General features: G+C 39.0%; 1 protein-coding gene across 2 annotated transcripts in view; it reads right to left on the reverse strand.

The window, feature by feature from the left end:
- The window catches only part of ELMO1 (engulfment and cell motility 1), a 302,214-nt gene that overhangs the window by 143,711 nt on the left and 143,125 nt on the right, over nt 1-15,378 (reverse strand). For both annotated transcript variants that reach the window (XM_058027258.1, XM_058027263.1), the window contains one exon: nt 4,180-4,288. In XM_058027258.1, coding sequence (XP_057883241.1) covers nt 4,180-4,288 — 109 coding nt within the window. The remainder of the gene's footprint in view (nt 1-4,179; nt 4,289-15,378) is intronic.

Genomic DNA, 15,378 nt, shown 5'->3' on the forward strand with positions numbered 1-15,378 from the left:
TAAATCAGGTAACATGGTCCACTACCATTTCCCACCAGGAATGAGAGTTTCAGGGGATGTAGAAACAGTGTCATGTGCAGAGCAGAGTTGCAGAGAGCTGGACACTGTAGGCTCAGATCAGAGAGCATTGGGGTTACTGAAGCAAAATGGTGAGCTTCTCACTCATGACAAATGCTAGGTTTAATGAACTCCTAATCTCCCATTAAATATACTAACTCCAGTTCTGAAATGCCAAAGGTTTTCTGGATATAATTTTTAATTTTTACGTTTATCTGCAATGTTACTCTCTCCCTGCAAAGCTAGAAGTCTGTTCATGGGCATTCCTTCTCTTCTTAGCATACATGACATGTACTAAAATTTGAATAAGAGGGAAGGTGGAGGTTACCTCAGCTTTTGTAGCTACTTAGGAGGAGCTATGAATGGCCTCCCCTTTTGACCTCTTTGTAAACCTGTCGGTGTACAAGGAATAAGGAGTGTCTAAGTACCTAACTGTACAGGAAGAGGAAGATTGACCACTGGGTCACAGTGTTCCTGTCTGATGTCATCACCAAGATACAGAGGACAAAAAAAAAATCCTCTTGTTCAACAAGATATACAAAGGAAGCTATTACTGCAGAAATCAGAATTACTACAGTGTTTCCTAAGATGAGTGCCTGGGCAAGCACTCATTGAAGACATTCTGTTCAATGCCTTTTTAACAGCAACAGTAGCACAAGATTAAAAGATTTATGGTTAAATATCCCACTCTTTCCTGAATCAGAAGTTTTAGTGAAGAGGCTTATGGATATGTTGCATTCTAGCTTCCATGTTACCAAAACACTACACCAACCTTCCTCTTAAGTTTTACCTCCTCTACTCTGCAAGTCCACCTCTGTAAAGCAGTTACCATATGCTCAACTCACAGCTTGCTCTTGAGCTTTCTCTATTTACACAGGATCTAAACATACACTTAAATGCCTTGCTGAAAAAGAGATGGATTTTCGAGTCATGGACATTTGGGAATCAAAGTCAAAGAATTAAGGAGTCCAGAACCTGGATTTATGGATATACAAAAGTAGAATAGCATGCCTTTAACATTGTCTTGTGAGTTCTTTCTGGGATGAATGTGTGCTTGAGAGGACCAAAAAGAAATAGCAAAATGTCTTCTTGCTGCCCAAAGGTATTTTATACGGTGGAGCAAGGGGAATATAATCAGCATTAAAGTGCTCTTCATAAATAATGGACAATCTAGCAGCTTTTATCTACTCTGCACTTTAAAATAAAGTTTCTACTGCTGAATATTTCACGAGCAAAAGGTCATTTATTGTGGCTTTTAAATTATACAATTCAGAAACTGTTAGGAAAGAAAGTTCTATGTTGCAATGCAATAATAGTGAGTTTTGAGAAACATGGGCCACCTTAAATACACATTTTGAAACCTACCACATACAAACTCATGGGGAGATCTTTGCCCTGAACTATAACTACTGGTTTTTAAGATGTCCAATCCTATTCAGCAATACAGTATTTAATATCAAGTGAAGCATAAACCTTAACATACATTGTCCTGAGCTGTCAGTTCTAGTTTGCATTTCTTATCAAAATACACTGCTGATCACAGGTCATTTAGATGTGCAGCCGTGACAGCCATTTTCAGGAAATTAATTTTCTGCATATTATTTTAAAGGTGTATTTTATTACAGCCTTTTCAAATGACAATTAGAGTTCCACATAAACAAAACCATTAAGGAAGCACACTGGTGAACAGGTGAATTGTCAAGATGAGTTAGAAGTAACCTTAACTGTGTCCTCTGTGAATATAAGGCCACGACACAGACCTACTGCTGCATCCAGAGACAGATGTTCTGTGGGTGTAGATCAGCACGACTTTACAGAAGTCAGTCATGCTACATCTGGTTTCTATCAACAGAAGCACCAGTATGCTTCTCCTTAGCACCATAACATTTACAGCATCCCACACCTATAAATGACCGCCACGGGAGCCTGCTGCACTTCAGCACACCAAGCATCCAGAGGCTTGCAGCCTCAGCAACACTGAAACAAGAGCCTTCAGAACATTAGCAGGTAACATCCCTTAGCCAGAGCTATCCTCAGGGAACCTTTTCATTTTCTTTTTAACCCCACACTTTCAAACCACAGAACTACTCTAACAAAAAAAAAAAAAAAAACAACAACAAAAAAAACCAACAAACAAACCCAAAACCAAACAAACAAAACCACAAAAAACCAAAAAACAACCCAAAAACCAAAAAGCCAACCCAAAACCCACAAACACCCCATGTCCAAAACAACAAAAACCAAACAACCAACCCACAATCAAAACAAAATACCAGATTTTAAAATATCAAAATTCCTTTTGTTTTAAAAACAAAGGTATTTTCTAGATATGGTAACTGAGCTCCTACCCCAATTCCTCTTAGCTTATTCACAGTCCCCACTTAAAAAAAAAAAAAAAAAAAAAAAAAGATAAGGAAGAAATTAAAACATGAAAGGATCTATCTGCAGAAGTTAGAAGCAATCAGGACAAACAGTACCATACAAAGCAAATCCTCAACATACAGCCCCCTGAATATACAGATGCCAAACCTGTCTATGGCAAAAAAATAAGTTTATCGAATGACTTCTCGCACAGCAAGGATGAAATCTGATACACCTGGCTAACTTCAAGCTCAATCATCTTTTTTAGCAACAAATTCCAGTGAAAGTCCCATGAAGTGATGGGACATGCATTAAAACACAATGTGTACATAACTATTCTTTGGATTTTAGATATTCTTCTGTGATTTTGTAAAAATAAAATTGATCTTTAGCACTTATTTCAAGTAGGCTTACAGCTTTATTGAGATCATATGTCCCTCCTACATTTACCAGCAGAAAAAAATCAGGCAGATCTGTCATGCGTGATTTGGCATTAGACACCTCAACTGCAGCAGTAAGGTTATTTTAAAGAGTCGTGTCTGCTACAGTCTGAACCTTATACAACACACTATCATTGCCAAACAGCTAAAATAGTTGCTAAACTCTTTATTTATAGACATAGTGAATGTGGTCCTTAATAACTCTGGTTTACTTAGGATGGTATTCAAAAGCCAATATTGTCTCATTTGTCTCGGTCTGTCAAACACAAATATCAATTTGGAAGCTGCAAGAAATGCACAGGTTTTATCCTGGCATTGCACAGAGGCAGTTGTGGGGTTTTTTTTGTCAATAAATTCTCTCAAGACATTACATTTAAAAACTTCAAGTGTATCAGCCAAATTATACTTTTAAAACAACTTTTGATGCCTGTTGGCATCAGGGCTAGTAGGAACAACAATACCTATGGGCTCTCTTGCTGCCTTTTACATTGCTCTTCTCTCATTACATTTCATGAACATGGGTGTAAAGATAAAAGAAAAAGACCTTTATTAGGGAAAAAAATTCAAAAGGAAGATGTCTCTGAGGGAGGCAAAGCATCTCAGTTTTGCCCCCTGCTTCTGCAAGGAGAAAATGAAACTTGTTGGTAGAGCTTGCCAAAACAGACTGCGCTGGATCCAAAATATTATTGGTGGGTAACTGAAATTTATACATATCAATAAATACCAACATGCTATACTAATGAAGATACAGATGTGCTCTTCTGTTTGATAGTATCTAACAATTTGTCAAGGGACTGTAATTGAAGCCAAAGACAACTTGTTTACTCTGTATTAAAACACAGTAATTAATATCACACTTTCAGAGTAAATTTTATGTCTATCATCTGATATTTAGATAGAGTTTCAGGTATCTAAGAGAAAACGGGATGTGTCAGTTTAGATTAGCAATCCAACAAAGAATGACCATGATACTTATATAAAACCAACCTATGGACAATGTTGTGGAATGTAACAACCACGAAGTTTCCTACACCAAATCACCCGATGGGAAATTAACTGACTCCCCTAGAAATGAAGCAACTTTCCTGCTTCTCATAGAAGAGAGCCAAAGAATAGGTGCCCATTTCCCCTATTCCACCCTCATCCCTGTGATGCCACAAACCAGTAGGAGAGAGAAAATAGATGTAGTCATTCTGAGTGCCAGTGTTCTATATGGATCTATACCCAAAAATGCTTCTTGGAAGAAAATCCTTGCATTGAAAAAACTCAGGTGTCACTGAACTCACTCCACAGTTCTTAGAGGGCAAACAGATCAACTTACGTAGCTCTCCTACTTTGAGAATTTCACACAGCATCTTTGTCAGCTCAATGCTGCTTCGGCCAAATGGGCACTCATGCTTGTCTTCTCGACTGCTGTTCTCCAGGACAATCTGAAGGTGGAATCAAAATGGAAAACAATCAGTTTGAAGAACCCATGAGCTGCGACACTGTTCTCCACATCCAACATTTACAGGGCATATCAGACCTAGTCTAGGAAACTGTATGGGGAATTCAGGAAAATGTATTTTAATAAACCTTAGTCTTCCCCACAGCTAAATGACCTATGCCATTTATGTCATGGCTTCAAACTGAAAGACAGTAGGTTTAGATGAGATATTAGGAAGAAATTTGTTACTGTGAGGGTGGTGAGGCACTGGAACGGGTTGCTTAGAAAAGCTGTGGATGCCCCACCCCTAGAAGTGTTCAAGGCCAGGCTGGATGGGGCTTTGTGTAACCTGGTCAAGTGGGAGATTTCCCTGCTCTGAGGCTGGAACTACATTTCTGAGGTCCTTTCCAAACCATTCTATGATTCTATGTCTGAGGCAGTAAGCAACATATAAACACAGTGCTGCTCCATGACCAACTGGGAAGTTTTGCCATTGCTATGCAATGTTGCTCTTCTGCACCACCCTGACTTGGAGAAACTGAAGTAGAAGCCAAAGAGAAAGAAATAGTTTCATTTTAAATGTGCTGGTTAAAGGAAATTAGGTAAATTATTGATAGGCATGAACACACCTAGAAGAATCTATAAAACCGAGACGGAATCTTCATCATTGTATTCAGTCTTCAAAGTAGTCTCAAATGATAAAATCAAACAACACACAAAGGAAGAAAATGTCTGCATTCTCTCTATTATGAGAAGAATTTTTTGCTTATGTGCAAAACATTTCAGAGAACAATCACTCTTGTATCAAGCACATGAATGGTGCAAAAATGACTGAAGGAGAGTCTTTGCATTCTCTATTGAGCGACACTGTAAAATAAATGGAAGAAAATAACTCCTTCTACATTTATATACCCATTAAGTTCTGCATTATCTGATACAGTGGAGACAGTTTTCCTTGGCACTACAACTAAATAAGAAATGAAAAGTTATAAAAATACTCTAGATTTCACTGAAGCAGTGAGCCTGAAAAGAAAGAGCAGAATAAGGTCTGGGGAAAAAAAAAAAAGGAAATTGTCAAAACAAATTTGAAGTAAAAATTGTCTTTGCAGAACAAACTTTGCCACTTTACAAAAACAAGAACCTCATCCTAAGCAGCTGATGCATAGCCTAGGGATGAGGGACAGAAGAAGAAAATGAATTTCAAAGATAAGATATTTTGCCAAGCAGCGGAGAATCCCAGAAGATCTCACAATTTTTCTCACAAACAGGTGTTTAGACACTGCTCTCTGCCTTGCATTCCTCCTGTCTTGTTGGCCCCCATCTCCATCATGGTTTTTGTTTGGCTTTCTGTATTGTTTGTGGCTTTTTACTTGTTTGTTTTAAATCTTTCTATTTTTACAGCAAATAGAGGTTTGCAAAGGGCTTCAAGGCTGGAATTCCACCCAAAACCAGGTGGAAAGGTGGACGGGAGAAGCAGTTCAATACTGGATGACAATAAAATCTTTCCCTCCCTTCTCAGATCTTGGTTTTGACTGTTTAGGTCTATATGAAGATTTGCTTCTAGTCCTTCTTTCCTGTGAAGCAGCTACATGTGGGAAAAGAGTGAAAACCCTACAGCAAGTAGGAAAGTTATGTGCTTCACACAGCATGCCAAGGTCTTTTCAAAAAGCATCTATTTTAGTCCTACAGTACAAAGGGCAGCCTCTAGCTGCTCCCAACCCTTCACCCAGGGATGTAAAAGGGTGGTTGCTCTCTGTGTTATGAGAAAATGTGATCTCTTGGGTTTGTTTTCCAGTGCTGCTGATATTTCCTTTGGTTGCTTACACTTCCCACAGAAGCTTACAAAGTCATTAGGGATATGATATATACTTTATCACCACAATTTTTTACTGGCCTTTTCCAATAGTACTGAGTCATGTTCCAGAGTTTGCCAAGAGGATTCTTCCTTCTAGAAGTTTTGGTTTAAATGCCAGGCAATTGCTCCATGTCATCTCTGGGTAACAGTAAATCAGAGAAACACCCCTGCTATTTTTGTTTTACGTTGCTGCAGCCACTGTTCAAGAAACATGTGAATATGACTTTATATTCTGGATGAGTCATCCTGCTTCACTCTCTCTCATGGAGGACAGAGCTACAGTTCTATGCCCAAAAGCAGAAGCAAAGATAGAGTAGCACCAGCACAATGGAAAGCTGTGTGTCTCAATACCTCCCTAAGATCACTTCCCTCATTCTTTTTATTACCCTGTTTTATCTCTCACATAATAAAACATAAAATCTGCATACTGGAGCAGGGGGTTGCTTCGACACAGATTTAGATACAGCAGAGAAACACTGGTAATAAAATCAATGGAGAGGCAAATTGAAAGGGCAAGGGGGAGGGAGAGGGAAGCATGGGGATGTATTTCTGCTCGCTTCTGGCAAATGCACTTTGTTGAGTCTCACATTAACCCGACATATTAACATTTCATGAGCACATAAATATTTAATGGTGACACCATATATGCATATAATGTAAGACAGAATTACAGCAATCAATAAGAATGCCAGAGAAATAGTTAAGGCACTGTGTATTGCTATATAGCAAATTAAATGGCAATTTGAGTAATCAATATGTAAAGCAGTCTTAAAATGATCCTCAGAAACACTCTCTACAAGCATCAGTTTTTTTAGCATTTGCTGTACAAAATAAAGCAGTGCTGCCATGTCACATTCCTTTAAGAAAGTAAGATGGACGGCCCTTTACTGCATCTAAATATCTGTAGGCAAATTTGACAGATATGGATCTTCTGCAGGAAACAGCAACAGTAAAAAGGGAAAGAAAAAAAATAGGTTCTTATAAATATCCAAAGAGAAATCATTCCTAGTCTTGGCAACAGATTTACAACATTCATTATTATATTTGTAATACTCTTTTCATGACTTCACGACTCATATCCTGTTCCAAAGTAAAATGCTATAAATAGAGCTGATAAGGACATGGTTTTAATGTTATTTCCTTTATCACTGTGGTTACGGAGGAGAAATAAGCAGGGAATGGACACGTTCCCTTCATAAAGCGGTGAAAACAATACCAGGGAAAGAAATATAACACACAGCTCAAGACAGAAAAACACTTTGTTCTATCTATAGAGCATACTCCTGGCTTGAGTCACGTTTTTATCACAACAGTTATTTTACCACTGGAAGGAAAGTAGTGAGGAAGCTGCAAGCCCACACAACCTTCCTTTAAACGGAGGTCTATCATTAATGCTCATTAAGTGCTTCACCCTATTATCTTCCTCCACCTCCCCATCAAAAATCCACAGTGAGCTGCAGATCCACCAGACATTCACAATCAGGAGCCACAGTGCTTAAATTTTGCTTGGGGAAAACAAATATTCAAAAGCAGAGACCATGGACATGGCAGTAGAATTCCTGGCACCACAGAATGGCAGAATCATTTAGGTTGGAAAAGATATTTAATATCATCCAGTCCAACCATTAACTCAACACTGCCGAGTCAAGCACTAACTAAGCCATGTCTCCAAGTGCCTACATCTACATGTCCTTTAAATACCACCAGGGATGGTGACTCAACCACTCCCCACAGCAGGCTGTTCCAGTCGTTGACAACCTTCCCATGAAGAATTTAGGTATCCAACCTAAACCTCCACTAGCACAACTTAAGGCCATTTCCTCTTGCCCAGCTGTTTCTTCCTTGGGACAGGAAAACTCCTACCTTGCTACAACCTCCTTTCAGGGAGTTGTAGAGAGTGATATGGTCTCTCCTGAGCCTCCTTTTCCCCAGGTTGAACACCCCCCCACTCCCTCAGCTGCTCCTTGTGCTCCAGACCCTTCCCCAGCTCCATTGCCCTTGTCTTGACAAACTCCAGCCCCTCAATGCCATTCTTGCAGTGAAGGGCTCAAAACTGAACACAGGATTCAAGGTGTGGCCTCAGCAGTGCTGAGTGCACAGGGATAACCACTGTCCTGGCCACACTATTGCTGATCCAAGCCATGATGTTATGGGCCTTTTTGGCCATCTGGGCACACTGCTGGCTCACATCCCATCTAACTTCAATACTACCTTGACACTGGTTTGCCCTTTATTGCAACACTACAAATCTATTTGGCTGCCCTTTATTCTGATACTACAAATCTATTTCTGCCAGTTTTTCCTGTCTTCAGACCTTGTGAAGTTACAGAATTGGGTAGGTCAAGCATGGAAATGCAGCATATAATACACTAGATGTTATACAGTTAAAAACCAAAATAAGCTCACAGTACACGAGTATTAAATTCTGCAGAACCTCTTCTCTTCCTCTTGTGTCTTTGATCAATACTGCCCATTACCATGAGGCAGAAAAAAAAAATCCACCATAATGTGTAGTATTCAACAACAATGTGTATTTTTGCTTTAGGGAAGAGCAAAAACGTCCAGACAAAAATCTCAATAGAAAAACAAAAGAAAATTACCAAGAGAGGGCAGACAGGAAATATCTTAGTGATGTTCTTTGTAAAAATAAACAAGAACAAAACAATAGTAGCTCAGAAAATGGAAGGGAAAAAAAGAAAAACTGAGTGAGAGAAGCATAGAATAAGAAGAAAATGAATGAGATTAATTAACTAGCAGAGAGGAGAGAGGAAGAGGTTGAAAAATGTTTTTTAAAAATGTAAGGAGGTGAAACTTCTAGGAAATCAGTATTATCCATATTCTTGACAGTTCTACAAATGCAAGTCTGTAGCCTGTTAAGGCATGAGAATTTGACAGTATTAGTAGTAGAATACAGTTCTGTACAGTTATTATTATTTTAAATTATTTACTATATTTTTCCATCTATCTATGGAACTAAATCCAGCTGGTGTCCAGTCACAAGTGGTGCACCCCAAGGATCAGTATTGAGCCTAGTCCTGTTAAACACCTCTGTCAATGATCTGGGTGAGGGCACCAAGTGCCCCTTCAGTCAGTTCACAGATGATGCCGAGGTGGATGGGAGTGCTGATCTACTGGAGGGTAAGAAGAAGGATCTTGACAGACTGGATGGATGGGATGAGGAAAACAGTCTGAGGTTTAACAAGTGGCCTGTGGCCTGGCCATACAATAAAAATTTGTTTTAAAATCTAATTAAAAAAACCCCAAACTTATAATAAAGAAAAAATATATAAAATATAAATATGCAAAATTAATAAATAAACCCATTAAAAGTTATTTTTAAATTTAAAATAAAATAAATTTAAGTATCATGCCAAGATCACAGGGAAATAATGCAAATTTCCCAGCAGCAGAAAAACTCCTTAGAAGACACCAACCTCAAAATCAAAAAGATTTTCTAAATTTATGGCAGTGTGCCTTTATGATTTTCCATTGAATTATTCATTGAGTCTGTCACTACCTCAGGATCCCAAAATAGACCCTCAGAAGGCAGTGGACTACGTGAAGGATTTTCCACACTTGACTACTATGGGTTTTAAAGTCTGCATCAGCTTCAGTAGTGCAGCTTATACCTGCATCTAAGAGTTAATGACTGACAAAAGGCAAAATTTTGAAGACAGGTATCTTCAAAAGCTTAGTCATCAAAATCCAGGAGGCTGAAGCCACCAGACAGAAACATTTCTCCTTCACTGAGAAGAAATATCGACTTAGCCAGTCCCTTAATCCTTCACATTAAAGATGAAATTGTCTCAAAGCATATTGCCCATGGCAACTGCAGATGTAATTCTCAGATTCCTGAGCCAAAATCAGAGCTTGGCAATGAAACAGAGATGCATTGTGATTAGGAAATAAATACAGAACTGAAAGAAAGGCAAGATCCACTGTAGCTGCATTAATACTTCTAATAAGTCCCAGAGCAGGCAATTCAACGAATATTGCTGCACTATTAAAAAGGAGCATTTCTACAGACCAATTTTATAAAATGATCCTGTCTTAATAGAGAACAAGCTTTTTAGCAGTCTGCTGCAGGTTAATATCAAGAGGTTCAGAGAGCTATTTAGTAGAGATCATAAAAACCTCCTTAGACCCAAAATGAAAGGTCAAGCAGCATTTAAATATCCAGAAACTGCAGGGATTCTCTTCCTTTTCTTGACACTGCTTTTTTTTTTTTTTTTTTTTTCCCCTAAGCCTCCTTATCACATATGGTAGGCTTCACCATTCCCTCTTCATTTAGGTGCTTTAGGTAAGTCTAAGATGCAAATCTTTAAGATATGCTTCCTGAGAAGGGTAAGAGACTACTGCATTTTCATTCCTCCTCATCACCAACTTTGCTTTCTTCCTAAGGTAGCTTGTCATTTGCTTCAGCTTCAGCATCAGTCTTCTTCCAACATCCTTCACTCTGCACTGTCCCCTGCAACGCTGTATTTTTAATTTCCAATGCTTCCTCTCTCTCTTATCTCACTCTTCCTTGACATTCCTGAGTCATTATAGAAATTTCTCATGGCAAAGCTAAAATAAAGCAACAGTTATTTCTGTCTGCCTCTGGAAGATACTAGAATTGCAATTTAAACAAAGATCTGGAAGGAAACTTGAGACCTTCTACAGATATTGAAAAACAAGAAAGGGCCACTGACATGTGATGGCTTAACATTTCCAAAAGTTGGAGTTTTCCTGGAAAATTATGAAGTTATACTTTTCAAACAAATGTACTGCCAAACAATCTCAAGCTAAATATGCATGGTTCTGCAGGTGCTCACCTAGCAATAAATTTTCATTCTCACACAAACACCTTAGCTTATGAAGCATGACTGCAATTTTTATTTTCCATCTAAAGATAAATATGCAGTGGTTTGCCTCGCATCTTCCCCCTTTCTTTGCAGAAAAACCTTCTTCTTCTTCTCTCTATGAAGAACCCACAAATAGTGGTAAGGCCCAAAACAAGAAGGCTCCTTTGCCCTGCCATCCTCAGCAGCAGCACCAGAATGTGCTCTTCAATTTGTATGTCACAGGTATGTGAGAGGGCATTGAACTGGTACAGTTTGGAAAGCACCAGTCAGGTATTCCTCTCCCTCCATGCCCCCCACAAATGTAAGAAGGTAATGTTTTTCCTGAAGTTCTCCCCTGGCTCACCAGTGGCAGAGGTGGAAGGCAGAAACCTGCAGTTTCTGCGGAATATAGCAAGTTTTTGAATTTTTTCTTTCTTTCATAATGTAAAACATACCCTATGGGCACCCTAATGTTATTGTGGTATGGCTATATCTGAGAAAAACATCAACTTTTATAGCACATCAATGAGCTTGGCAGCCAGAGTTACATCACAAGTGCTCTGGACATGGAGTAAATGGGAAAACCCATGACAGTCAAAAGCTAGTTTTCTTTCCTCATGCATAAGCATCTCATCTTTGCAGGTGGAGGGACCGTGGCTGCACAAAAACTAGCCCAATCTTTGTATGCTACTGCTGCAACCTTGGTGTGATTCAAAACCTTTTGAGGACAGTTGCTAGGCTCGCATCAATTTCTGGGCCCTTTGGATCAGAATGTAATTTAGACAAGAGCTGCCATAAACCTGGGAACATTTAGGAGAGCTATGAATGGTGGAAAGTGATCTGAACTCATGCCTTATGTATCCCACTGCACATTCCACACAGGGCTGTGCAGAGAGTGCCATGACTCCCTTAGAATTCCCTTCCTCAGTGCTAATTTTGTGTCTATGCTGCAACCAGCCACTCCAGGATTTTGCATCTTTAACTGCAGAGGGACCCATCTCAATCCCCCTCAGTGATGGAGGCCCTCAGGGCTGTCATGTAAAGGAGAAACATTGTGTGATGTTTGGGAAGAAATAAAGCACAGGCAGAAAGACACTTAGATGTGTGAGTGGAATAGAAAGCTTGGCTGAGAAAAGACAAGAACACATTAATAATCTGGGAACCTGGCTTAGGCAATTAGGTCTCTTTGCATTCATTCATGAGACTCACCAGGAAGACTCATGTAAAATCCCTCATTTTTCTCTCTATATTCTACAGAAAAAAAAGTTACATCTTTTCCTACCATTTCTGGGAGGGGAGGAAAGCATGGCAGAAATCAAGCTCAATTTTATTTCAGAAAATGCTGAAATTATATGTTGGACTCCTCATATCTGATCAGGAGAGAGTGAGTAGGCACGAGGAGACTTTGTGAATTGACGGAAGGATGTGTAGGCAGCCTCCTATACAACAACTGCATGGGCTAGAAAGTACACGGCAGACAGTCTGACTGTGACTCAGCCCATTTGGGTTCTGAAAGGTCCCTGCAGGATGCCAGCAATCTTCCTGCCTGCATCACTGGCACTTGCAAACAGCACCTGCTCCTCCTCTCTGACTTCTGAAAGCTTCAAATGCAAAAGAGCTCCCTCCTCAGCCTCCCCAAATGTAGCTGCTGGGGAAGAAGTGTCCCTGCATTACAACTGTGTGAGTAACCAAATTACCAGCTCAGCAAACTCAGGGGAAGGGGGATTTTCTAGTACTGACCATAAACTAAGTAATCTTCTAATTTTCAGGTATTCAAAGTAATTTTTGGTGCAACCAAAGTCCACGTGTTGGGGGTTTTTTTTACTTGGAACACTGTAATAACTTTTAAAACTTGTTTTAAATGCAAGAACAGAAAATCTAAGAGCATACCACTAAGTATCTTACACATCACTCACAAAAATTTAGAAGCGTTGGATCCATCATAAAATGGATTCAACTTTCAGCATGGATTTCAACACTGCCTTCCCACCCTAGCGATAATCTTTTATATGGAAAATCTCACTTGCAATATCAAACAAATATTTGAACAAAATAGATAAAATCAGTAGGAAAAGGGATAAACTTTTTCTTCTGCAGATGAGACTTGAATTTCAGGCTAGAGTCAAATGATATTATTCCTACAGATGAAGAGCCTACTAATCTAATAAAGGGCAAAGAACTGGACATAAACTTGGCAGCCACCTGGACAGAACCAAAAATAGGTGACTAGCTAATATTCAGACCCAAAGCTGCTAATTTTATCTGTATTTTCTGCCTGAAGCACCAATCCCATGTGCTCAAACAAAATGATGAGACACAGTATGTGTCCTCTCAAGGCAGAATCTGACCCCAAAGCAGCAGTGAGTCCTGCTAGAATATAGCTGGTCAGAAACACAGAAGAAAAATATAGACAAGCCACCAATTTGTCAGTCATCAAATTCATTAGAATGAGAAAGGTTTTTTCCACAGACTCTTTACACTCAGAAAAATTAAAAGGCACATTGCTACAAGTTACCAGTAAGAAAAATTTCAATATGTCTGTATTGAATAAAGTCTGCCTTCAATGGTAACTTATAATTTTATTTTTAAAATTAGTAGAATGTGAAGCTGAAGTAGTTTTGGAAAGGAATAAATTGAAAGTAGGGGAACACATGACTTGTCTGCTACAAAAGAACAAAAAAATTATCTGTCACAAAGCTTTATTCCAATCATTTTCTTCTCTGTTAAATTTAATTATACACTCTAGCCGTCCTATAATTACGGATCTTGGGAAGCTGCCAATTATTTCCTGTGGAAAATTTTAAAATTTCTTGTAGAAATTCAACATTACTTCCATCAATGCATTCCATATACTATGTCATCACCTTTTAAAAGCCAAACCTCTATAGTGATTGATTATTTAAGTGCAACATGAAAAAAATCCAGTGCATATCAGTGACTGATAGCGCCAGACAATTAATTAAAGAGAAAGAAAAGATAACTCAACAGGAAACTAATTCAATAGGACACCTTAAAAAAACCCCAAATGATAGCTAATGACACCACACAGTCAAAGAGAATGTTTGGTTTTTTTCCCATTCACTAAGCAATCTTTCTACTGGAGGCTCCAGTCATCTTGTATGGCAAACAGAACCCTGAGGTTCAAAATCTGTTAACTCAAAGTTTGTATAAACACTGTGTTTATCTGAAAGAAGAGAGCAAGTAAAGAAAACATATTACTGCAATATCAGGAAAAAGTACACAATTGGGAAAAGGTGAATGAAAGAAGTGGATTGTGGGGAAGTAGTTAAAAAAGACTAAAAGAAGGAGAAAAGCGTGGTTATTTTTGTTTCCTCCTTCACTGTGTGACACCCATATTTTCACCCCCAAATGCCTTTTGCTTTCAAGATGCAGAGTTACCCATCTGCTGCAGTGCCTTCACACCCATCTTTAACAAATTGCAATTGCATTTACTCTTCCTACTTTAGTGTGCTAAAGTACATTAGTTTTCTACTGGTCCTTGAAGCCCCACCGCCAGCCCCCAAGAGGGCACCTCAGTTTCAGACATCCTTCCTACCCAACTAATCTATTTATTATGCAAATTACTTCTAAGCAGAATCTCTTATGAAAGAACAAGGACTGAAAAGGGAAGAGATTACTTATTGACTGCATTCTCTTCCAACTTCTGCTTATCCATTATTTTCATTACTACAAGAACTAAGGGTCATGGAGCAGGGGCATCCTAAGAGCCACAGGTCAGACTGCAGGGAATTGTGCTGCCCATTAAAATGCAGCACTGCCAATACTCTCACTGAAACCATTATGACTTCCTGATAGTGTCTCTGCTTAATACATCACATTCTATCAGGGAAAACTTCAGATATTCCCAGTTTGTTTCAAACCAGCTCTGATTTTCAGCCTCAATTTCTAATTACTGCATGGCAGAGATAGTATCTGGAGCTTAGGAATTAACCCATGGCAAAGGAATCAATTGAATTGCAAAGAGACAAGTCGAAAATAATCTCTCCTCCTAGGAACCAAACTATTTCCTAGTGTCAGCAGTGAAAAGAGAAGAGTTCCTGTCAAGCAAGTTTTTCAGGATGCAAGTATATAGCTGAATGTATAGCTAACTATTTCTTGTGGAAACTTCAGCTTGACCACAGGAGGAATTTTATTAGGGTACAGGAGTAGAAATACATCTAAAAAATAAGCAAGGTCAACAGTCTGTACAAGTAGAGCAAATTGGCATTGTGGGAGGTTTGGGAGCCAAAGGCCATGAAGGAAAGGTAATGTTAGATGTGAAATAAGGGAAGTGCAAAAGGAACAGGCATGGCAGGGCCTACAGGAAATTACTGTACACCAGCTAGCAAGTCAAGGAGATGAAGAGAGAGAAAGTAGGTGTCTTTTGCAATCAAAGACTATCAACGCTGTAGGAGT

The sequence above is a fragment of the Melospiza georgiana genome, chromosome 1, assembly GCF_028018845.1.
Source record: "Melospiza georgiana isolate bMelGeo1 chromosome 1, bMelGeo1.pri, whole genome shotgun sequence".
Taxonomy (NCBI): Eukaryota; Metazoa; Chordata; class Aves; order Passeriformes; family Passerellidae; genus Melospiza; species Melospiza georgiana.